This window comes from Artibeus jamaicensis, unplaced genomic scaffold (genome assembly GCF_021234435.1).
Source record: "Artibeus jamaicensis isolate MK-2021 breed Jamaican fruit bat unplaced genomic scaffold, CSHL_Jam_final contig_519, whole genome shotgun sequence".
Classification (NCBI taxonomy): Eukaryota; Metazoa; Chordata; class Mammalia; order Chiroptera; family Phyllostomidae; genus Artibeus; species Artibeus jamaicensis.
The window spans coordinates 47,754,400-47,780,027 of record NW_026521871.1 but is presented as its reverse complement, the minus strand read 5'-3'; the positions used below and the strand labels follow the sequence as shown (position 1 = coordinate 47,780,027).

Here is a 25,628-nt window from a genome sequence, read left to right as displayed (position 1 = left end):
TTAAAACTTGGGTGGTTTGCCCCTGCACCATTTTTCCTCCCTCCAGCTGCTTTTCTCTAGAAAGCACATTGGAAGCTTCCATAAAACACAACCTTGGGAAGGTGGGAAAACTAAGCCATTCCATTTCTAAACATGCATGGACACAAACGGCTTGCCTTACAGGTCTTTGGACGGCTCCAGGCTTACAGGAACAGCTAAAGTGTGTCGACTTCTCCTGTAAATGCGATCCTCACTGCCTGGCACGTGTTACCTTAGTCCTGGCAGCCCTCCCGCCCGACAGGTGCTGGGGTCATTTCAGTTTGATGGGTGAGGAAACTGCAGCGCAGGCTGATGAAGTACCGAAACCAGAAGTGAAACCTGGGCATTCGGAGGCAGGGCCACCCTTTTAACCAGTGCACTAGGCTTCCCAAACATATTCTTAAGGGTGAAATATGAACTCACATTCAGTTCATTTCCTATCCAATTATTGGGAACTCAAAGGGTGCTCTTAATAATATTCTGCCACTCAAGTTCTCTTGAAGAAACACAAAGGAAAAATAGAAAGGACTTTTGTGAGAACAGCAGAGAAATGTTTTCTGTTCTACCCCCAACTGTCTTGGTGCATGAATTCCACGCTCCTGTCCTCAGAGCCTGTGGACATGTTTACACAGCAGGACCCAGCAGGTTCCAGATGAACATTAGGGGCCGCGCTGCGTGGCTCGGTCCTGACGAAATTCCGAGGCAGAACTCAACAGACTACTGAAATAATTCACAAAACCACACGGTTCTCCCAAGCCCAGGCCCCATCTGGCAAGTAGTTCAGTTCTCTTCTTTCTTTAAACAGGCAGGGTCATAAGCCGCCCTTTTGATTTTCTAAGACTATAAAGGACACGTGGAAAGAGAAGGAACTGAACGATGACGGATCCTCAGATGGTGAGAAGTGGTGGGGACAGAGAGGACATTCCCCGATCACTGCACCTTCCGGCCCTGGGCATCTCCTTGGCTCCCTGGTGCGTAAGGAAGTACAAAGCAGAGTCCCTCCCGCATCCAGACCTCCCGTGCTGCCTCGCCCAAGGGATCTCTGAGTGCGGCCCCAGACCCAGCAGCATCAGTATCTCCGGGAAGTGGTCCTGGCTCCTGCCCCAGACCCACTGAATCAGACGCCCTAGGATGGGGTCCAGCAAGCTGTTTTAAAAAAATCCTTCAGCTGATTCTGATACTCAGTACAATCTGAGAACCTCTCTTCCCAAATGAGAGCTGTGGACCCGAATTACAGGACCACAAGAGGGCCCTCGTTCATGAGGTCTGAGCACGCCTCGGGCTAATGTCTAGGCCGAGCTCCTGGCCACCTGATCACTTCACACGCGGGGCCCCTCTGCGTTTGCAGGGTGGGCCGATGAGATGAGCCTCAGCCTTCTTGTCTGTCTTGCTCATTTTTTTAATGTTAACTTTAAAATTTTTTTATCTTTAGAGAGAGGGGATGGGAGGGAGAAAGAGAGGGAGAGAGAAACATCAGTGTGTGGTTGCCTCTCACACATCCCCAAATGGGGACCTGGCGGGCAACCCAGGCATGTGCCCTGACTGGGAATCGAACCGGTGACCCTTTGGTTCACAGGACGGCATTCAAGCCACTGAGCCACAGCAGCCAGGGCATAACTGTCTTGTTCTTGATCAAATATCCTTTCCTTCATCAACCCGTGAGCCACACAGATGTAAGACAGCTCATATTTTGTGCACCTTGTCAATCTCTTAGGTAACCTGTGTGACATGACGCCCGCAGTGGGTCGCCCTGCCCTGGGCTGACCCCCAGCCAGGGGGCAGCCACTCCGGGCACTTGGCATGACTATGCGTCCCCTTCCACCCTTCACAAATGCCTTTGATGGGAGACTCCCCACCACCCAGCCTTCCCAGGCTCTATTCACTGGGCTTGCTCTTCTGTTTTAAATGATCACGTCTACACGAATAGTCGATTTGTTTGACATAGGTTCGGCAAATTCTTACTATCAAACGGACACGTTATTGTTGATAAATCAAGCTTGATGAAGTGAACACTGTCTACGGTGATTCGACTTGTAAGTTCAGGGGAAAACTTTTACACTGCTGCTAATATCAAAATAAACCCTTCAAAACATCATCATCCCAAAGTCTACATTTCCTTCTCAGAAAAAGTGCATCATGGTTTCCGGCCTGGAGAGCCTCAGTTTCTTAGGAAACTGGAGAGTGATGGCCTGATATACGAAAGCCCGTGGCTGCCCCAGGGGAACATTCCTCGCACCCAACACAAACAGCTCCATCCGAGTCTGTACTTGAATCTTATTTCTGTCCATCTCTCATCAGTGGGTTCTCATAACTTGAATTCTCATCCACCGCGACTTCTGGCCTATTTTTTCCCTAATATTAACTCATCTCTCTACTCTCTGCAGTTGTTCCATTCCATTCTCGTTTCCCTGCTACAATTAAAAAAAAACAAACAGAAAAACAGGACTAACACAAGAACAGCTTCTCAGTAACTGAAGGAAACTCTCACATGCCCAAGTTTGCCATGGAGAAGAGGTACATACAAATGGTCCTCACCCAGGTGCAGGTCGCCCCCCTCCGGGAACCCCGCATGGTTTTTGGATTAGACTCACAGTGAAACATCCTAAAGTAAGTCTGACAGACGGTAGCATGGGGCAACAGAATGAAGAAGCAACCCAGATCTCTGCACTTCAGGAAATACAAAGCCTTTACGTGGTTTCGAAGTAACCTGTAAAACAATCTTGTCCCCAAACTGCTCTTTGCAATTCACAGTTGCATCTGTCCCCCACTCCCGTACCAAAGGGCCCCACCCAGCTGAGGCTGAGTTTGTGAATCCTTTGGATGCTCAGCATGTAAGAACAGCGATGGCCAGAATAATCTGCAGGACTCTAAAGCTGTCCAGAAAAAGCCACCAAGCACTTGAGAGGTGCATCCTGTTGGGTCTTTGCTGTACCCCGGAGCAGGAGGTCAGCCAAGGGCAGGGGTGGCCGAGCCCAGGGGAAAAATGCTGGAACTCTGCGGGGGAATCAGGGCAGTGCTTTGAGGTACAGCAGAAGTCGCTGACTGACCCCACTACGGGGCAGCTGGTTTCTCACAACTGCGTGAGAGTTTGAAACCTCCTGCTGGCGTGACTCAATGCACATTCTCAGAGAAGCTCTCAGTGGTACCAACATTTTGTCATCACCATAAATTAGAGGCCAGATCTAATCTGGCTTTGTGCTCAGCCACTGCTTTGCCCCTGGAACCTCCAATCTGTCACCCAAAAGTTTCTCAACATCTCCCATGCAAACAAAGACCTTTGCCCGTGCTGTTTCCTCTCCCAGGAACAGCTTTGCTTCCATTGATTATACCCTCACTGCCTCATCAATCCAGCACACTCCAAGCCATCACCTTCTCATCAATCCAGCAAACTCCAAGCCGTCTGCTCTGGTCCAGCTCCTCTCTCAAACTTGCACCCTCCTGGCCTTATAGATACTTCTAAAACTAACCCCTTCCACTTCACACTGCATGCACTGTGCACCTATTTGTATCAGAGTTGTATAAGTGTATCCACCTTCCCTGCTAGAAGCTGCCTTGCATTCACAATGTCTTATTCACCTTTGTACTCCAAGGCCTAGAACAACGCCTGGCATTCAGGGCACGGAGATTTAATTCACATGAGCTAACTGGAGCAGAGCCTAGGAAGGTGATCATTTTGGCAACTATACCCACATGGAGCATCACCTGATTCACAGGCTAATCGATGTTAGCTGCAAACTCTGCCAAAGCAACTGAGAGACTCACAGGATGTTCGAGGAGTTAGACACTCGAGGAACATCCAGTCCACGCTCCCTCTCGGTGCTGGGGGCAGGGATTGTAAGGTTCATGCTTGAATATCTCTGGTGATGAAAGGCTCACTCCCTCACGAGACACTCAGTTCCAAAGAACGAGCTGGATCAGCTATGGGCACACAGGTGATGAACACATGAGACCCATCCAGCCCAGATCTCTCTCCTCTGTGGCCAAGCTTTGCTGAGGATGGTGGCTAACCCAGCCCAAGAACCCCGCTTACCTCACCAAAATGGAGCTAAAGTGGGGGACTCAAATAATCGTGATGAGAATAGATTCCCTTTCTTGAGCTAAGCGCTCTTTTTTAAAAACGTATGGTATTGCATTGATGTCAGTTTCTAAGTTTTGATAATATGCCCAAGGTGTGTGATGTTACTGGGTAAAGAGTATGTGAGAAATTTCTATGCCATGTTTGCCATTTCTTATAAATGAAACTATTTCAAAATAGAAAATTGTTTTAACACACACACATATGTATGACAATTATGGGAAAAGACAGGAGCCAGGGCTCACTGCCCTGAGTGCAGGTGCCACAGGGACTGCTTTGGGCAAGGACACAGTGAGATTACTCTGACGTTCTTACCATCCATTAAGGACTAAAAGATATGGAAAATTCCATCCCAGCCATGGCCCTGTCTTCTCACCCACCACTTGACACCTATTGTGAGACAGGGTTGTCTGGCCAGTTTATCATGAGGCACGCCCTTACCTGTATTAATCAACCCAGCTTTTGACCAGTAGCCAAGGTAACATTCAGGCTTCACTAGGGCGCCAGGGAAGGGAAGGTAAATGGATCCAGACCTGGCCAATGTGGCTCAGTTGGTTGGAGCATCATCTCCTAAACCAGGGGCGTCAAACTCATTTTCACCAGGGGCCGCATCAGCCTCACGGTTATCCTCAAAGGGCCAGAATAATTTTAGGACTGGGTAAATGTAACTCCTCCTTAACTGTTAAGGAGTTGAAATTACATTCGGCCCTTTGAAGGCAACCGCGAGGCTGATGTGGCCCCCGGTGAAAAGGAGTTTGACACCCCTGTAAACCAAGTGGTTGTGGGTTCACAGCAATTGTGAACAGATCCCCGTTCACAGCCTAGGTCATGCCTAGGTCAGAGGTTCGGTTCCTGATCAGAGAGCAAACGGGAGGAAACCAACTGATGTGTCTTTCTCGCACTGATGCTTCTCTCCCTCTCCCCCACCCTTCCCCTCTCTCTAAAATCAGTGAGCATGGTCTCGGGTAAGGATAAAAATAAAATAAAAAGAAAGTGAACGGATCCATAAGGAGCACCAACTACGTCCTAAGCCCCCTCCGGGGTGTCCTGCATAAGTTATCTCCATCAAGCCTCACTACCATCCATGACATGACCATTCCGCGGAGCCCAGGAGGCAGGGACCATGCTTCGGGCTGGTTAGTGCGGAGGTGCGAGTCGAACTCCAGCTCCACCCCTGCTCACCTATGGCTCGCTGCAGGGGGACACTGGCCCTTGGGTCAGCTCTCACGCTGGACAGGCTCTCGGAAGGCCGGCGTTCAGCCTGTTGTGTTCGAACCCCACCACCCATCACTTCTCCTCTCTAGGTTGGTGCTTTGGAATGTCCGTTAATCCCACGGGCAGATTCTTTCAGCCCCTTTCTCCCTGTTAGGTCTGGGTGGGGATGGGTGTGGATGGAAGTCAGGCCTGGGGATTTGGTTCTGGGCTCCATGGCCCCAGGCCTGCGTGGGGTCCGCCCCGCTGGGCATTCAACAAATGCCTGTTGAAGTAAAGGGACAAGTATATCCATCTCGGTGATGTGTCATGGTTTCAAAAAAGATACCCACTAATCCAGTAGCTGCTTCCTCTGATCATAAATCAGTAATAATTTAATGATGGGGAGGAGGAGAGAGGATCACATTTTCTTCCATTAAGACCAGCCATCAGTCAAGCCTGCGGAAAGTCCAGCTAAATTTAGTGTGAGATACGGGCTTTCGGAAAGTCCTCCACAGGGTGGGCGGCCACTAAAAATATGAGAAACCAATTAAGTCACCCCAGGACCGGGAGGGGTCTGTAAACGGTGGGGCCCCTAGAGATTGGTACTGGGGCCCTTTAAGTAGGTCTTACTGATGAGAAACACTTGGAGAGAAAGGTCTCTGGTTGTGAAACAAGTTCTTCCTTGATCGAGAGGTGAAGCTAAAGAGTATCTGAGTCAGTGAGGAGAAAAGGAACGTGCACATTCAAATTATTTAGGGAAAAGTAATCCACGTTGCAGCAATATCGCCCAAACTTTAGGGGAAAACGTGTCTGTGGTTAAATACGAGGGGGGACCCAAAGGAAATTAGAATTTACTTATAGAAAATTGTGTATTTATTTTATCCTAAAACAAAAGCAAACTAAGAGGACAGCTAGATCAGGAGTGGAAACATAGAAATGAAGATCTCAAGGAGGGTTAGCAACAGGGGAGTGGGAGGAGGAGAAGGGGGGCAAAGGTACAGAAAATAAGTAGCATAGACAGTAGATAGAAAATAGATGGGGGGCAAGAATAGTATAGGAAATATAGAATCTAAACAACTTGAGACACATGGTCATAAACTAAAGGGGGGGTAATGGTGGGGACGGGGGGTAGGGTGGAGGGGAATGAAGGGGGGAATAGAACTGTAATGGCATAATCAATAAAAAGAATAAATACATAAATTAAGAAAAAAAGAAAATTGTGTATTTATTCCTACGTGTTTAAACTTCAGTCACCTTCAAAGTGCTCTCCATTTGGTGCAACACACCTATCGAGACTTTTTTTCCACTGCTCTAAAAAGCATTTGAACTCATTGATGTGGATGCCTTTTAGTGTTTCACCTGTCCTGTTTTCTGTTTCACCTGGTCCACGTAGGCAAAATGTTTCCCTTGGAGGACTTTTTTCATCCAGGGAAACCAAAAAAAGTCACTTGGGGTAAGATCAGGTGAATAGGGAGGGTGGGGCACAGGGGTCATGCTGTTTTTGGTCAAAAACTGCTCAATTCTCGGCGCAGTGTGGGCAGGTGTGCTCATAAATCACCCATCATGAAATGGGCAAGCATGCTGAATCTTCAAAAAAAATTCACCGAAGCCAAACGCAGCCTCTCACAACAGCGCCAGCTGGCGCATTGATGCAGATGGGTTCCTAGGATACTCCCCTAGCGGGGGAAGCCTGTGCTATAAGGGGACCTCCCTCCAGAAGATGACTCCAATTTCTTTTGGGTCCCCCTCACATGTTTGGGAAACGCAGAAAACTGTATCCCCACTGTGTGCACTGGCTTTTAAAGTTCTGGGAGGTCCTGTCATACAGAAACCTGCCTGATATTAAATGCCGTGTTTTCCAAAACTTATTTGAACACAGAACTTTGCTTTGTTATGGCATGAAACTTGTTACCATCCTATGGAGGAAAAAAAAAGCTTTGGAAAATGCTCATATAAAAGATAACCTCCTTTACGTTGTCGATGTGATTTCAACAGAGACCCAGTGTGATCAAAGACTGTTCGGTAAAAACGACTGGCCTGTGCATTGCTGCTGATGTTCACCACCTGCGCCCACCTCTCCCAGAAGGGCTGGTTGCAAGTGCACCGCCTCGGCCTGAAGCTGCGCCGTGACAATCCTGTGACAATTTGGCTGCTGGCTGTACACTCCCTGAACCCGAACTTCGAATGTAGGAGCTCTCAGGTGACCACTTTCTGTGCTCTCAAGCCCTGGGAATGGTCAGGTCTTCATTCACTTATAATGACAATCAAACAACTATTTTTATTCACGTCTACTCAGTAATATCTTGGACAGCACACAGATTAACTCAAAAATAGACCATTGACTTAATGCAAAAGCTGACATTGTAAACTTCTAATAGAATAGCTCAGGCATATGTTCAGCTTGGACTTAGTCCAGCTTCTTCTAACATTCAGTGAACATTTATTGAGCGATTAGTTAGTGTCACTTACTCTGCCCGGTGCTGGGGATACAGCGAGGAACGACAGTCCCTCATGCCAAATGTCTTACTTACAATCTTTTAGGAGCTCTCTATGGCCTTGTCATTAATAAAATTATCTCAACCTCATTGAATCTGTGCCTATTTTTTTGCCAGTATTACTTTGGTTGTAACCAAAGTATGTGGAACTTTCTGGATCATTAATTGATTAAGGATATCTATCATCTGCTGTGTGTGAACATACGTTGAGCAGATGGGAAGAAGGATATCAAGCCCAGGAAGGTACAGGATGAAGGAGGCACAGATATCAGACTCAGGAGAGCCCCACGGATAAACACCAGTGTCTAATCCAGACCCACACCCCCTGTCAGTGTGGGAAGGTGTGGAGCCGGCCGTGGTTCCAGGTGGAAGGGTTTTCTCAGCCAGCCTGAGGGAACTGGCCCACAGGAAGGAATTAAAACTTGCATTTAACCCGCTATTGCAGGCACCTTCCCATACAGATGTTGATAAGGAGCAAACTTGGCTGGTTTGAATTTCTTCTCCTGTATTTTCCCTGACCTTTGGGGAGGGGGCGACTAAAAGGTCAGATGCAGAGGAAGAAAGGAATGAAAACAAAGAGTTTTCACCACTGGAATAACAAACTGGAGACCCAAAGGAACTGGGCCCCCTGGTGCCTGGGAGGGAACAGGAAATGGGGGGTTGGGAGGACAGACAGACAGATGCCTATGGCTGCTCAGGGCAGAACTAGGAGGGGGAGTGATCACACAAGATGGACTCAGGGTCAGCACAAGGGCGGACTTTGTTTACTGGTACCACCCAGCACTGGACGGACTGCTGAACACAGTGGCATCCACCCACACCCTTGGTGGCCAAAGCTACAGATTGCCTGTAGTCACCCCCGGGGGCCCTGTTCACGGGTCTCCGCTCCAGAATGGGGAGAATCCCACCAGCAGAGCAGCTGCAGGCAGAAAAGCTGCGGGAAGGGCCAAGATGCGCTTCCCGGGCATCGCATGCAGGTGGAGAGCATTACCTGTGGCCCACAGGAAATGCTCACACCCTGGCTTCGACACAGAAAGCCCTTAACCAGTAAGTGCTCACTTACTTCATCCACCTGTGTGCCCTCCAGGCCTCTCAGTGCTGTTAACAGGGTTGATGAACAAGTCTCAGGAAGGTCATCTGTACCTGTGTCCGTGTGTGAGGGCACAGACACCAGAAACGTGGGCTTCTCCAGCCCCAAGCACCTCTGCACCCACTTATGCAGCCCCACCCCCTCTAGCAGGATCCCCAAAATCCTTACAATGTCATCGAAAACTACGCAGAAAGTCTCACCAGCACGGGCTCGCCAGCAAGCTGTCCTGATGCGCTAGCGGAAAGTGGTGATACTGAACTATCAGCGCCTGGGAGGCCATCGCTGTGACCCCTGCGAGGCTTTTGGGCAGGCTGAACGATTTGACATGCTGTCCTCACCACGTTTACGGACACTCAGGCTCCAGGGAGTTTCAGAGGCACGTTTCCTAATCTAAGTACGCGCACAACCTTCATAGCACCAAAATGGTCCTCAGAGCCTCGGGTGGTAGAAGCTGTACTTCTATTAGGAGTTGATTCCGGAAATGTGTTTGCTCATATGAATTCACGCTCCAGTCCTCCCCACCCCCACAGCCATCCCAAGGCCCCCCAGAGTGGTCAAAGGAGGTTTGACTCTGGACCAGCGCTGCCCAGTGGGGTACCCCCCGCCCACATGTGCCTCAGTGAGCACATAAAATGTGGCTAAAATACACACTGGGGTTGAAAGACCTAGTACAAAAAAAGAACACAAATATCTCATGAATAATATTTATATATTAAGTACATGTGGAAATAACATTTTGCATATAGAAGGTTAAATAATAGATCTTATTCAAATTATTAATCTTACTGGTGTAACCTTTTCAATATAGCAACTAGATGCACGTCCTGTGTGGCCGCATGGCCTTTCGACTGGACAGTGATGCTCCACTCTAGGGACAGCTCCCCTTCCTGGGAGGCTTAAGGGGGCACCCCTGCCCTCCCTGGGACCGAGGCGTGGCTCCCCTCCACCCACTTCCTGACACCAGGCACCCAGCAAGCCGTAGGCTGACTACCTGCACCAGGCAAGTGTTTTACATGGTTTTCTTAAAGATGATGTAGCCTCGGACCATTTCCTGAAAGTGTCTGGGTGCTTCCTTCGCTCCTGCCAAGGCAGGTTAAGTAACCTGGGAAGGCACATGGGACAGAGTGTACCCGAGCCCCCCAGCCACCATCAGGTGGGCTTTAGGTTTTAAATGAAAATAAATAAATAAATAAATAACCCTAAAGTCACAAAGGGCTAAAAAGAGGCCGGGAGGACACCTGTCTGGAAATTCCAGCTCAGTGGACATACAGGGGACTCTTGGGCATGTGTTCGCACATGTTCCAGGGAGCCCCAGGAAAATACTCACAGGCAGGCCCCAGGTCCCATTTCGTCCCCACACCAACACTATCGGGTACATATCTAGATGTTGCCTTTTCTCTGTAATATCTCATTTATGCCCAAAGAGAGAGACTATCTAGAAAGCAATTCCTTTTTTAAAAAAAATAAATGTATACATGTGTGTTCATATGGTCTTATCTACCAAAACCTTTCCAAGATCAGGAATGCCTGATTCATTACATCAGGGAAAGAAATATCCTTTGAAGTTCAGTCCATTAACTCCGCTCATCCTCTGAAATGGACAATAAGGAAGGAAAGACACTGGAACCTAATTTGGCAAGTGTCTTGGGGGTCCTCTTCCATGTCAGGCATGGCCCAGGGGGAGCATCGAACGCCATAAGCTCCCTGCCCTAAAGGAGCGGATAATCTAACAGAAGAGACAAAAGCCAGTGCCAAAGTGTTAAAGGCTGGGTTGTGTCCTCTGAAAATTCATGGGTTGAGTCCTAACCCCCAGCACCTTGGAATGTGACTGCCTTTAATGACAGTGTAATTAAGTGGTCAGTTAGTTAAAAGGGGGTCAGTTAAGGTGGGCCCTAATCCAGTATGAGGGGTGTCCTTATAAGAACAGGAGATGTGGACACACACGAGGACAGAGGGAGGCCATGGGCAGACACAGGAGAAAGCAGTCAATCCGCAAGCCACGGAGAGAGGCCTCAGAAGCAACCAAACCTGCTGACATCTTGATCTTGAACTTGTAGCCTCCAGGACTGTGAGGAGTACAAGTCTGTTGTTTAAGTCACCCAGTGTGTGGTACTTTGTCATGATGGTCCACGCAGAATGACACCAAGTAACTCAGGAGGGAAGAAGGCCTGAAGCCTACCTGGGGAGAGGGGTGAGTGGGCAGGGAGACGAAATGGGGTGGTGGGCCATCATCCTGGAGGGGCAGTGAGGTTTGCACAGGTGGAGCTGGTGGGAAGGGGGCAACGACAGCCAAAGCCAGGAGTCTGAAAGGCATCAGGCCACCAGACTTGCCAAGTCATGGCTTTTGGAACAAAGGGCCAGCAGGCCAAGAGCTCCTTGGACCTACTATCCGCCATCTCTGCAGGGCTCAGCACCGTGTCTGGCACACAGTGGGTTTTCAGTAAATGGAGTGCATATATAATTTACCATCCAAATGAGGAGGCTTTGAGAGTGAAAGGGTAACTATAATGGTGAAGCTGGGTCAACAGGTGTAAACCAGGCCTGTCCCAGGCACGCCTGGGAAGGCGTGAAGAAATAGAAGTGATGCATGTAGAAGTGAACTGAAAATGGAGAAGCATGGTGGGAGGGGCAGAGTGAGAACTGGCCCGGCCCCAGCGCAGGTGTGAACCATCTGAACTTCTCGGAGGCGGGCCCTGGTCTTTTCCATCTTTGTTTGCTTGGACCCAGCAGAGCCTGGCACCCGGCACGCACTTGTACTTGACACGTACTTGGGGACCAAATACAGGAACTAGACTTCAATTTCCTCAAAAGAGGATTACATGACATTTTTTTTAAATGGTTGAGGCCAAAGACCAGCCAAAATGACCAAAGAGAAGGAAAGAGAAGCTCCACTCCCCCGGGCCCCTCCCTGCTGACCTCACCAGCCAACACCTGAGCTTTTCTCTTGCCACACGGCACATCAGACACAAACACACATGTGAAGCAGCCGTGAGTCAAGTTCTCCAATGAACATGGGAAACCGAGAACCAATTGGCCTGAAGACAGACTTCCCAGAGCCAGGGCTTTCTTGTCCTCAGACTGACTTGAAATCCTAATTATAGTAACCATCACTTATCACCAGCCACCATGTCATGGTTACGTAAGGTATTCAAGGCCGCAGAACTATTAAGTGGCCAAATGGGATTCAAACCCAAGACTCTGCTGCTGATCAGATGTGAGGTCTTGAGTAAACGAAAGGCTCTCAGTCTCAGATCTGTCAACTCTAAAATGGGATTTCATTTTACTTTATTTATACATGGACAGAATTATAATCCATGTCATTTTGTGTATACAATAATAATGTCACTGGGCTCTTATAAAGACTAAATGTGCACATAAAACCAGACAGCAAGTAGTTCGAAGAGCTATTATCACCATTATTAGCACTAGTTATTGTTCCTAAGTGTATTAGAAGAAGAAGCAGTTTTACATCACCCCCTTCACACAATACTTGCAGGACACACATGAATAATTCTTCCCTTCTGCCCACCACTGTTCCCTCCCTCATGACCCAGGGCCAGGCCACCTGCGGACAGCCACTTGGAACAGGTGGAGTTCTTCCATGTAGGGGCTCCTGTGGCTGTAAGCGCCCCCCACACTCACTACAACCAGAAAACTCCCCATTCTTAAAAACAGAGGTCACCCGAGAGGGCACCAGTACCTGCCAGTAACCTGCCAGGAAAGAAAATCATGTGACCACCATTTTCTCATAAGACCACAGAAGCCTCGCCATCTCTAAGATGGTTTCTCATTCTCTATTTGCCCTGCAGAGCAGATCCAAGAAAAAGAGAAGGAAAAAGACACTTCAAATTATTCTGCTTAATGAGAGCTTGTACTTCAAGAAGTTCCTGTTTTGGGGGAGGAAAAATAGATTTCTGACATGATCTGCCCAAAACACTCCCCTGAAGTGAAACAGAGCTGCTGAAGAGTCACGCTCAGGAAGTCGATGCCTAGCAACACCATCCTTCACGCAACAGGCAGCGAATGGATGTAGCAGCTGCAGCCACACTAGCCACCTGTGAGGTGCACACCCTCTATTACTGCCAAGCACCAGCGTGGGCCAGCTGTGGCACAAGGTCATAGTGAGGCCAATGTCACTAAGAGTACTATGGTTCCACGGCACCGATAAGGAGCTCTCACCATAGGTATGGGGGAGGCACATCTGGACAGTGTCACCTGATGGTCTTCATCCTTTGAATATTACCCCATAACTCCTGGTACCTATACTCCAAGCTCCTTGCTCTGCAGAGTGTGTTCCATGGACCAGCAGCCTTGGCCTCAGCAGGGAACTGCTTAGAAACTCACCCCAGACCTGCTGCTGCATGGGGGTCTGCATGGAAGCAGGTCCCCAGGTGACTGGTGCGCACATGGAAGTTGGAGCAGCCCTTGTAAACAGACTCATGAAGACAACTCAGGGAGCCTGACTCGCTCTTGCTCCAGGTGAAGGAAGGTGTCACTTGGGGGTGTTGTTACTGTTTGCCCTCCTCTCATCTCATACATATTTCTTGTTTGCAACACTTCCCATTTTCTCTTCACCATCTGTTCTAATCATTAAAACAAAAACATCCCCCAAACACCTGTGAAAGGAGTCTCGCCCTAGTCCAAATGCAAAGGAGGCTAGGTGGAGTGACAGACTTATGGGGTACAGTTGAGAAAAGGGGCCCAATGTTCACTGGACCCCTATACTGTGAAGTTGGTGTTCTTCCCACTTTCAGCTGAGGAAACTCACGCTCAGCAGTAGGTGAAGCAACCTGCAGAAGACCACGCAGCAGACCACAGGCAGACCTGCCTGGCCCGCGCCGTGCCAAGCGGGAAGAGCGCTTCCATCCACTCACTTTGTTCATGACTGCTGAGTTGAAAAGGAATCTCCCCATCAGTACGATGGGAAGGAGGATCTTTATATACTAAAAGGCACTTCTGCTCTTATGTCTCAACCTTAAAGTGCTCTCCCTTCTGACCCAGCAATTTCATCTCCATCCTCTATACTGCCCCTTCTCATGCCAGAGGAGAGGACAGAAAACAGAAGATGCAAGATTGTGACATTCCTTAAATGATCAACTTGGAATGGACCATCCAACTTCTTTAGTTCTAATCCTGCTCCCCTCCCGCCACTGACTATGGCCTATGGATAAGTGTGAATATAGATGTGTGTGTGTGTGTGTGTGTGTGTGTGTGTGTGTGTGTGTGTACTCCAAAAGAACCCTGGAGAGAGACAGATTGTTCTCTGGCATTCTTGAAACTTGGGTTTTAATTGACGCATGTAAGTACAAAGTGAAATAGCCAATTGGACTTCAACCCAGTTATTTGCGTTTGCATTTGGCTTGTGAGGCTTGACTGGTGAAACCAATGTCCATGTTTTATTGCAGCAGAATCTGCGAGATGCCCACCCAGTATTTATCTCTCCTCTTTCAATCATCAGACTTCAGTATCTGCACTGTCCAACATGGTACCCACCAGCCACACGTGGTTAAGTTTAAACGTAAATGAATTAATATTAAATTAAAGTAAATTCTCCAGTGGCAGTACCTACATTTCAAGTTCTCAACAGTCATCTATGATTAGTGGATACTATAATAACCAGTGCAGGTATAGCACATTTCCACCATTCCAGAAAGTTCTACTGGACAACAAAGCTCTATACTGTTAGGGTATATAGGGTGTCCATCTCCCAACTTTCTCTAAGGTGAGGATGGTCAACGAGTTGTTAGTAGAAGTCACTGGAGGCTCTTTCAAGGCATGCCTCAGCTCGGATGACAAGAGCCTTTTGCTCTTCCCTCTTCTTCCTGCATGGAAAGAAGACGCAGTCGCTGAAAGTCAGCAGCTGCATTGGGACCATGAGGAAAAAGTTCTCCTAGTGGTCTAGGAGCATCCTTGATCCCCATCTCTATCACTACCTTGGTGCTCTCATTAAATCTCACGGTTTTAAATGCAATACATCGGCTGATGACTCCCAAACTTATACCTTCAAACTCAGTGCACACAAAAATAAACTCCAGATCTCCCCTTTAAATTGTGGTCTGCTTGCAACCTTCCCAATTCAAATTGAGGACAACTAAAATCTCGGAGTCAACTTTGACACTTCCGTCCCTCATCCCTGACAATCAAACCCTCAAGATCCACCTTCAAAATGCACGCAGAACTCATCTCCCTGCCTCCACCGCTGCCGCCCCAGGCAGAGCCACCAATCTCTCTTCCCAGGATGCTGCAGTCGTCTTCTATGTCCCTGCTTCTCCCCCGCCTCCTACAATGCATCTCAACACAGCAGCCAGGAGCATCCTTTCTAAGTCAGAACCCTTCACGTCGCTGCTCTGTGCAGATCCCTTGGATGGCTCCCATCTTACTCAGAGTGAAGGCCAAGCTTTTCCCATGACCGGTGAGGCCTGATCTGCCCCACCCCCACAACTGCCACTTGGGCCCCATATCCTGTCCCATTCTGCTCCCACCCCAGCCTTGCTGCCCCTCCTGAAACGCTGCAAAGCCTTGTCTGGATATGTCCTCCAGGAATGCATGTTGCTAACTCCCCACCTCCTTCCAAGTCTTTGCTCAAATCACACCTTCTCTGTAAGGTCACCCTAACTGCACCCTGCACCCCCACCCTGCTCTACCTTGCTCTGTGTGTTTTCTTATTTCCACAGCCAACATCGCCTAACACGCTTCAAGTTACTTCTTTATTGTATTTACTGTCTGTCTCCCTCCACTGGCATGTAAGCTCCCACAGGACAGAGACCTCTGTCCACAGATGGAGCTGCGGGCCACAGAGCCTCGGAGGTACTGGACACTCCATACATATTTCCTGAGTAAGTGGAAGGTCCAGGGAATTGCATCCTTGAGCCAATGGAATCACACCAGCAACCTCTCTTCCCCCAAGAGTCTTATTATGTGGGAAAGGGTCATCCTGACGTGCTCACGCTCCTGGGGTCAGGCCTCGATTCCTGGCAGCTGAGTGGAGGTCCTGACACCTCTGGGAAACCCCAGGGTATTATGTCGTATTCACAGACTGCGGTGAGAACTCAGAGCTCCTTCTAGACCCCATGGTCCTGGAAGCCCCACTAATGACCCCACTTATCACTTTCCCACCAGCTGGAACTTGCCTGTGCTCCAGGGAGCAGAGGAGAGAGGTGATTAAGCAAGTTACCCCATCATTATAATCACTTCCTTCAAAGACTTAGCTGACTCAGAATCTTTCTCCAACCCCAACCCCGCCCAATGCCACCCCACATCTGATATGGTCATCGCCCTCTAACGCATATTTTTATCTATGTCCTATCTTAACGTGCCTCACGGCATGAAGGGGAGTGCTCCCTCCCCCTACTTCCCCTTCCTGCAGTCAGTTCCTACCCAAACACACAACTTCCATTATCGGTCTAAACTTGACTCCCCCCTGCAGTTCGCTGCTGTAGAGACAGAGCTGATGTCCGCCCAGCAAGCTGGCCCCACAGTCCAGCACCTCTGCAGGGAAACACTGGGGCAGAGTCCCTTCCGCTCATCTGTCTTCATTTAGAGGCCATCACGAGCCCTTCCATGCGTGGAGCTGGAGGTGTCTCAGATGCGAATGGTCTACTTCGGAGGACAGACAGCAAGGGCAGTGTGGCATGGGCGGAGGCAGCCCGGGGGCGGGCTGGGGGACCGGCTATGACACCGAGGGTGACTCCGAGGCCTGCTGCTCCCTGAACCATGTGGGGCTCGCTTGCCGGGCCAGAGAAAACTCTACAAATGGCTTGGGGAATACACGGCTCAGGAAGAAGCCAAGACGACAAGGAAAAGAGCAGTAGTAGAATCTGGGCCTCCGTGATATGCTGCTTCTGATCAGAGCAATTGGCAAGAAAACGGTAGGACCAGCCCTTGGGTTCTCCTTGATCCAGTCACCAAGCAAGAAAGCCAAAGGGCTGAAGAATGACTCCCGGAAGCCAATGATTGGAAGCACCAATCAGGACTGGGCCAGATTCGGTCTCAGGAGGAGAGGAGACCCTCAGAGACCAGACAGTTCTGTGGGAAGTAACCCCCCCCTTCCCCGGGCCTCTCCCCTCCTCCTAGCAACTCAGCAGTCAGCTCTGCATAACCCACTGGTGTGCAGAAAGCCCCCCAACAGCACCCCAACATGAAAAGGGGTGGGCAATGGCAAGCTTGATCCATTTAAATACATTCTTTTCCATTATTTGAAATGAAAACTATTAAACCATCTAATAATTTCAGTCAAAATTCAGAGTGCCTCTGAACCAAAAGTACAAATAAAAAGAGCTGTGGCCCAGTGGTAAACTGGCCTCACAAACTAACTTACCTACTTGTCAATTTGAAAAGCCACAGGAAACAAGAAGAAATGGGCTTCGATAACCGAACATCTGTGTGTACGGTGACTCAAGTGATATGACCAACTTAGTAACAAACACGACTGACTCCATGGTGACTGCCAGCAGAGGAGCTCGTGGTGGCGGGCTTGCAAGAGCCAACTATTACATTTTCAGAAAGTTTACAAGCCTGTGGTTAAAGACAGCCATTATTAAAGTTCAATTGCACTTATGATACTTGAAATAAGTCAAAGACAGACAAGTATTGTGTGATCTTACATGTGAAATAAAAAAGAAGAAGATACAAATAAGCAAAACCAAACTCATAAATAATGAAAAAAAATTTGTGCTTGCCAGAGGAGGGGACTGGGAAGGTGGGGAAAAGTGGTCCAAGGTACAAACTTCCAGTTACAGAGTCAGTCCGTCCTGGGGATCAGGCACAGCAGGGTGGCTACGGCTGGTAACACTGTATTTCATATTTGAAAGCTACTAAGAGAGTAGATCTTTTTTATTTTTAATCCCCCCTCAAGGATCTGTTCTCACCCAAGGAGAGATATGTTTAAAGAGAGGCGGGGGTAGGGGAGGGAGGGAGAGACAAGGATGTGAGAGAAATGTCAATCGGTTGCAACCAGGGATCAAACCCGCAACCTTCCAGTGTACAGGACGACACTCCAACCAACTGAACCACACGGCCGGGGTGAGAACAGACCTTACAACTTCCCACCATACGACACGGTGGCCAGTGTGATGCCCTAACCTTTGCCACAAAGCAGCTGTAGTAACTTAAGTTTCAAACTCCCTTGAAAATTCCTCCAGTGACATAAAAGCACAGCCTTAGGAACATCTGCAGCTACTCAGAAAGCCACTGAGTTTTTATATGCCCTTGTCGAATACGGAGTGACTTTTTCCCCTTGCTACATTAATCCTTATTACTGGCTCCCTTTGACAGTGGCTGACACATGGTTTTGCTCACTAAAGGTTTTCTGAAGGCCTCCAGATAGGGTGTCACTGATCCTCGCAGGTGGCAATGCACTGACCCCATCTTCAGCCTTGCCTGGGCTTCTCCACTGTCCCTGTATAGTCTTGAAGCTTGTCGCCCCGGTTTCTTGGCTCCTGAAGAGGCCCACAGTCTACCCATCAGACATAAGCACCTCGCTTCACAAAGGGCTGGCTTTCTCAGGTCTTGTGCAGGACTTCAGGATGGGGCTCAGTTATCACCCAGGCAAAAACGGGGCAGCAACAACGAGACACTTATAGTCACTCTTCAGCGTGGGCCATGCATCCGAAACGCTCCGCCTCACCACCTCGCGCCATCGCTTCCCAGCTGTAGGTCCACAGATGAGCAGGCCCCACCCTGCCCGACTACTGACTGTGACCTCACACCCCAGCTGACCCGATCAGCCACGTTGCCAAGTTTCAGTTTGACAAACATTTATCGTGTGCCTATCATCCTCAAAACAGGAGTCGGGCCGTTCTAAGAAGACAGGAAGCTGACAAGGGTAGTGGCTGGCCTAGGACGGTTAAAACCTACCGACTGACTGAGCCTTGAAGAACAGACAAAGCTCCCGCAGGCAAAAGGGGTGAAGCACAACCAACCACAGCAGGACTTAGGACCTAGACCGGGGCTTCGGGCAGGAAGCCCTGAGGACCAGCACGACCAGGACTCGGGGCTTCCCCAGCCAGGGGCCCGAGACATGGTTTTCCACGGCACCCGGGCACAGCCGTTAGCGAGGACTAACACGTGTGAAAGTTAATCCACTGCAGTGTTTCTGACTGCGTCAGGGAGGAAGCTCCGGGGGGTGCCGCGTGTCTTTGGGACTCCTCCAGCACTCTGTAACTGGCCCTTCCAGCATGACAGAGCAGGCTGCTTCTCCAGAGACGTTGGCAAACACCGAAATCCAGTTAGGATTCAAGGACACAGTTGCGTCTTCACTGTTCTTTATTTTTACAGTTACTTTCTGTTTTGGCATGTGGTAACTGGTTTTCTGCTTACAGGCGGTTCGAAGTTTCTGTTTTAAATTACTTTATTTGAGGCCAAAAGTCAGCTGATTTGAAGGAAAAAAGTAGGAAACCAAGTACTGCAGGCGGTATGTATTTAAGACAAAAAAAAAAAGCAAAACCCAGGCAGGTGGCACGTGCCTGCACATGGATATGACAAAAACAGGGCCTCTGGGGCCTGGGGTGAGCACAGGAACCAGGGTGGGAAAGCACAGGGGTGCGTTCCAGGGGGGAAAAAAGCCAGTTGACCGTGACAAGAGCCCAGGGCACATGTGATACACAAGCTGAGGCTAGGAAGGTAAACTGAGGCCAAGTGGTGGACAGAGCCTTGAGGCTGAGGAGGGGGTGTGGGCCTGTGCCCATGGGGGTCCACAAAGGTGCCCAGCCCACTGCCCGAGGTAAAGGAGCCTGGTGTGGGGGAGGAGAGGAGGGAACCCAGGCAGGGGGACTGCGAGGTGGCAGCGGGAACAGCCTCAACTCCCATGCCCACGGTGAGGCCGGGAAAGTGGGCCTGGCACCCCCACCCGCAAGGGTGGGGCTCATCCCAAAGCCTGTGCATCCCGGAGGCCCTACAGGGCACGAATGGAGCAAAGCAGGGGACAAGCAGCTAGCCCGGGAGGCAGGTGTTAGGTCGGGCTGTCCTCTGAGAGAGAGATACTCATCACCATATAAGGAGTAAAAACGGGGAAAAGGAGGAAGCGGGGAAAAGGATTGGAATAAGCCTAAAGAAAAAAATACCTAAAGATAGCCTAAACAAAACACTCCCGGCCCCTCGTGCCTGCCTCACTGTCTGCTAGCCATATGGTGTGCGATAAGCCAGAACGCTTTTATTTATCTTCCTCCACTGTCTTTAAAGCCCCACTGACAAGGCCCCACTTGAGGCAAAGGCTGCGCCGAGCTCTCGGGCCGTGACAGGCGGCTCCCAGCCCTCGCTCCAGGAGGCGGCCAGGCTGTGATCTCCCCCCACCCCCCATGCCCCTGGCCTTGCTGCCTGTCTGGGCCCCACTAGAGCCAGGGCCTCCACAGCTGTTTTCCCACATCTGGAGAAGCGACAGGCCAGGCCAGCTGGGCCACAGCGCAGACAGCCAGCCAGCTCATTAGTGTTCACCCTCGCTGGCTCACTGGGCCATTCACTGGGTCCTCTGCTATGACCCAGACAATACCTAGTCGGGGATGGGGCAGGTCAGGTGGTGGGTTGGGGACCTCTCCTTGTGGCTGAAGTTGTCAGCCACTTTCAGCAGTGCTTAGCAGGGGTGCTGCCTCTGGAACCATAAACACGTTGGGGCTTATGCCTTCCTGAGGCAGCCAACCACCCCCATTTCCTTGCATGAGAAAATCGTCAAGCAATATCTAATTTCACCAGGTCCAAGTTCTCTGCTCTTCCCTACCATGACCCAAGTAATCACACAAAGGTCTGGGCGTGCTCGGCACTCCGGAGCCCGACCCCGAGCCTCCGCACGGTCTGACCACCTCCCGCCAGCCGTGCTTTGGCGGAATGGAGCCGTGCGTGCACTGTGCGTGTGGGTATGTGTGCACTGTGTGTGTGTATGGCACGAGGGGACTGATCGGGTGACTCTCCCACCCGTCACCTGGTTAAATGTGAACTCAGATAAACAACAATGTTTTTAAACTTTTTAGTCCTGTGTTTTGATTACAGTTGACATTCAGTATTATGTTGTATTAGTTTCAGGTGTATAGCATCGTGGTTAGACAATCATCTACTTTACACAGTGTTTCCAGTCCCCACCTGGCACCACACACAGTTATTATAGCATCACTGGCTGTATCCCCTGTGCTGTACTCGCACCCCCATGACTGTTTCAATAAACAGACGTTTAATATGGGTGTATCACATGCACGATTTGGGACAGACAGGGCCCAGCACAGTGTCCCTTTTTCGAATTACAAACCCCTTTATTATAAAATCATTAAGCACGTGATTCTGTAACATAACAACATCACACTCAAGCACACTGTATGCCATTTTAGGTGAAATGTTCAAATTAAAACTATAAATTACTACCCCCCTTTTTCTTACCCTACCAACCCACACTCAAGCCAGTGTTACTTCTGCCAGACCCTATATTAATACTAAAAAAACATTTGTTGTTTATCTGAAATTCAGCTTTAACCAGAAATCCTATGTTTTCATTTGCCACATCTGACAGCCCTGGACCGAGGCCCTTACCGCCCTGTTCTTCCCTGCTTCACCCCCCAGGGGTGGCCTCAGCCTGCGCCTCAGGGTTGTGCCCCTAGAGGGCGCTCTGCAAAGGCCTTGCAGGCTCTGTGTGGCCCTACCTTGCAGCCAGGACCTGTGGAGCTACACAGTCTTAGCCGAATCTGGAGTCCCAAAGAGCCCTGAAGGAAAGCATTTGTGGAAGACCCAGCATAAGGGACCCCAAGGGAAGATGCCCCCCCTGCTGGGCCCCCCCAGGGAGCATGGAGACCCCAAGCACTAGCACTTAAAGGCCTGGCCGTGTTTCGACAAGAGCCTGTCCTGGGCGGCCTCACAGCACCAAAGGCACCCCCAAGCCAATGTAAAGTAGCACCTACAGGGGTGGGCAGCTGGCCGGCGTACCAGGAGCATGAACTGTGTTATAAATGGCCTTTACCCGGGTCCCAGGACAGCGGGTCTGGGCAGGCCCCAGCATGAGTCCTGGCAGGAGATGTGACCCAGCCCCGGTGCAGCACACTGGGGGCACGGACTCTCGGGCTCTCGGCCAGGCCAAGTGCCATGGGTGTGTGGGGCATGCCTCAGCACACGACCCAGAAACCTCGAGAGGCAGCTGTCGTTCCCCTGCTCTGGCACTCAAGGCAATAACAGAATGACACTTCATCCCTAATCTGGGATCTATTTTTTGCAGTCGTCCAGAAAGCCACTGGCTAATAACATTGGGCTGAACACCATGAAATTGCCATTTTTGTAAGTCAAGAAGGTTAAGAATACAGACCATTACATAGAGACCAACCAAACAACAATAATAATGCTTCGCACCGACTGTGTTTCAGGCTCCACGCAATGTCTCTGAAGTATATTCACCACGTAATGTTTAATTCTTACAACCACCCTCCAAGGTAAGTATTACTGTGCCCATTTAGAGATGCAGAAGCCGAGACTCAGAGAGGTCAGTGTGCTCATCCAACGGGATACCAACTGGGTCTGTGTGACTCCCAAACCCATGTCCATTTCACCCACCATGTGGCCTGGGTCATGGGGGTGCTTCCATGTCCTGTGCTCTTTGCCAGTGGGTCAGTGGTTAGTCATTCCCGTGGCAGTCAGTGGGCACTGCCAAGACTCCCACCCTGCCATCGCCTGCCTGTGCAGGGGCCCTCTGGAGCTAACTAAATCTGGCCTCCGGAATTAGCAGCAAAGTGTATTTAACAAACAATTTCAAGAGGAGAAAAACATCTGAGCATTTATTTAGAGTGAGAGGGGAAAGAAGCCAAGACATGCACTCCTAAAATAAACAGAAAGTAATCAAGGCAGAAAAATCTAGCCCAACTGGTTTTTAAATGTTGTAACTGCAGCTATGAGCTAACATGTAGTGGACTGCTGTGAAGGCATCAGGTGCAGTGCGATCCAGCATCACTGTAGACCCAGAGGCACGTGCTTCTGCGACTCTCCTCTGAGATCACTGAGCCTCATAGAGGAGAGAGGAAGAGAAACTTCTCAAAACAACAAGTCAAAGACAGAGAGGGTCACTGGTCCCCTGGCCCACCATAACCCCCCTCAGGGGCTGAGATCAGCACAATATTATAAATAAAGGGCTGTCAGACGCCAACTTCAAAATAAGAAGAAGAAAGGAATGTTTCCCTCCTTGTGAAGTAAGACTCTGGAAGTCAGAGCACACGTAATGCACAATAAAAGTAGTTTGCACAGTTCCAAGCGAACATGTGTAGACATCAAAGTTGAAAGACAAAAAGGAGCACCAACCTTCACATGGGCCACATAGTGATGACACGTGTCCTCCAGGTGGACCAGCCGCAGCTTCTCCGAGACCTGACCCACGGACTCTCCCAGCACCACAAAGTAGACCCTGGGCAACTGGCTCTTCTCCTTTTTGGCCACATCAGCCGTCAGAACGTAACTCAGGCCTGCCAATAAACAAGGTCGAAATGTCAGCGAGGACAGACACGCAGTGCAAGGCCACCTCTGCTGCTCCCCACACAGGATCACAAGCACAGGCCCTATGACACCGAGCCCTCCACTGCACAGGGGACTACGGCCCCAGCTCGACACGTTCTCAGAGAGAAGCCAGCAGCCTGCAGAGCTGAGAGAGAACTGGGTGCCCCCCACCTTCCCACGGACGCTCTGTGCATCACACACGTGGGCACCCCCCACCCCCGATTCCCACCTCATGAGGTATCAACTGAGCCACCAATACACACACTGACAATCAGCTGTACCGGGCACAGTTTGTGTCCTGAAAAGCAGACGCCACATCGAGTGAAGAGAATATCACTAGGAGCTGCCAACATGACCGGGGCTGCGTGTAATCCTGACTTCTATACGGCACTGGGATGCGTGCCCAGCACAGGGGAGAAGCGATCCAATAATTCTGACTCACATCACAGATGTCGGGCCGTGCTCTGCAATCACTACACCGACTGGACCGCGCACCATCCGGGGTCCACAGGGAGCAAACGGCAGGTCAGGCAGCACACAGGGGCAGGGGCTACGTCAGCGAAACCCAAGGGCCGAACACCCTGCCTCCGCAGAACTGACATCCGCAGAAAGTCAGACTGAGGCAGCGGCTCTCTGCGCAGGCAGCCAGGTGCTCAGCTCACTCATTTTATAGCACCTACCACTTTCTCAAGGCCATGACCACCACGGGGCCGCACTGCGGTGCCCTCCTGAAAAGTGAACCTCGGCCCCTCCCCTCTACCAGTAACTCGAGGTAGCAGAACTTGCTGTGACACAATCTGGGATTTTATTTTTTATTCTCACAATAGCCCTGACCCCTGTGTGGCTCAGTTGGTTGGGCATTGTCCCCCAAGGTGAAGGGTTGCCGGTTTGATTCCTGGTCAGGGCACATGACTGGGTCGCTGGTTCAGTCCCCAGGTGAGGTGCGTTTGAGAGGCAGCTGATCAATGTTTCTCTCCCTTTCTTTCTCCCTCCCTCGCCTCTCTCTAACAATAGATAGGTAAAATCATTTTTTAAAAGAACGGTCACACTGTAGAAGGCACACTGGATGAGCCCAAAAGGTTCTGCCTCCATTATTTGAGTCTGTTTGTGAATGTAGAACAATGTGTCTTATTAATTAGGTAAATATGGCTTTGGCATTAGTGGTCCTATTTTACTACTTGTCTGTACCAAAGAACCCCACTTCCGAGGTTAGCCCTTTTGTAATAGTTTATTATTTTTCAGCTGCTCGGTAGGTTCAGCGGAACATGCCAGTTTTTGAGAGAGAAAAGGAACTTACGTCCATAACACAATCCTGTGAGACTGCTGAGCACTGAGAGAGCAGGCGGTCCTGCCCCCGCCCCGACTCCACACCCCAGCCTCTTGGAAGCCCAGCTCTGGCAGCAACAAAAAGCAGCCTCACACCTGCCAGCACCGAAGGTCGGCAAGCCAGGCCCCTGGCACGGCTCTGAATAACAGCGCAGGGCTCGGCCACCAGGGGAGGTACGAGCCGGGAGAGAGGAAAGTGACCTGGACAGGCACGCTGCAGCTGCCACAAGGGCGTGCTTTCGACGCATTTAATGGTTCTTCTGGGCTTCTGCCATCGCGGGCATCCTGCCCCGTCAAGCTGGCGGATTCTTGGTTAGCAAGGGTGAGTCTGCCCCAACTTGTTTCTTTCAGCAAACAGCTGATTTCCAAGGCAAGACTGGGTCACCAGGAGGGACCTGGGACCTGGACCATCCCAGGAGGGACTGTTAAGAGGAAGAAAACGCTTGCGGGAAAGTACCTCCACTGAGAAAACATAGAAGCCTGGGCAAACAAGGCGCACCGGCTCCCGTGCCGACCACAGCGGGAAGTGGGGGCTGAGCGGCGACGGCGAGTCTTCACGGCCATCTAGTTCGAAGCCCTGGCTTTACAGATGAAGAGTTGGGGTCTCATAAGGGAACAGGGCTTGCTCCAGGCCAGAGAGCCATGCACCTCAGAGCAGAATGTAGAACCCTCCTGATCTGCAGTGGGGGGTTATTCCTGCCACCCTGGCTCTTGGTGCATTTTTTTTACATTATCTGACAAAAAAAACCAAAAAAAAACCCCTCAGAGCTGGAGATGGACACTGGTGGAAGGTGAGCCAGTGGCCTCGGGACCCCACCACAGTGGTGGCGGCTGCTACGTGGGGTCTCCTCTACGGCCCCTGCTTGGCCTTCCCAAGTGCGAACGTCATGGCTACTCTTCCTCGGGAAGGTGGTCACAGAGAGAACTCCGGGTCAGAACCATCTGGCTGAGCTCAGAGAAAGCCTGGGTGGAAACGAACGCA

The 25,628-nt window shown here is 50.2% G+C and overlaps 1 protein-coding gene across 2 annotated transcripts in view; it reads right to left on the bottom strand.

Moving 5' to 3' along the window:
• ITGA9 (integrin subunit alpha 9) overlaps window positions 1-25,628 on the bottom strand; it is a 311,106-nt gene that overhangs the window by 189,986 nt on the left and 95,492 nt on the right. For both annotated transcript variants that reach the window (XM_037148217.2, XM_037148216.2), the window contains exon 15: window positions 23,129-23,289. In XM_037148217.2, the coding sequence (XP_037004112.2) occupies window positions 23,129-23,289 (161 nt within the window). The remainder of the gene's footprint in view (window positions 1-23,128; window positions 23,290-25,628) is intronic.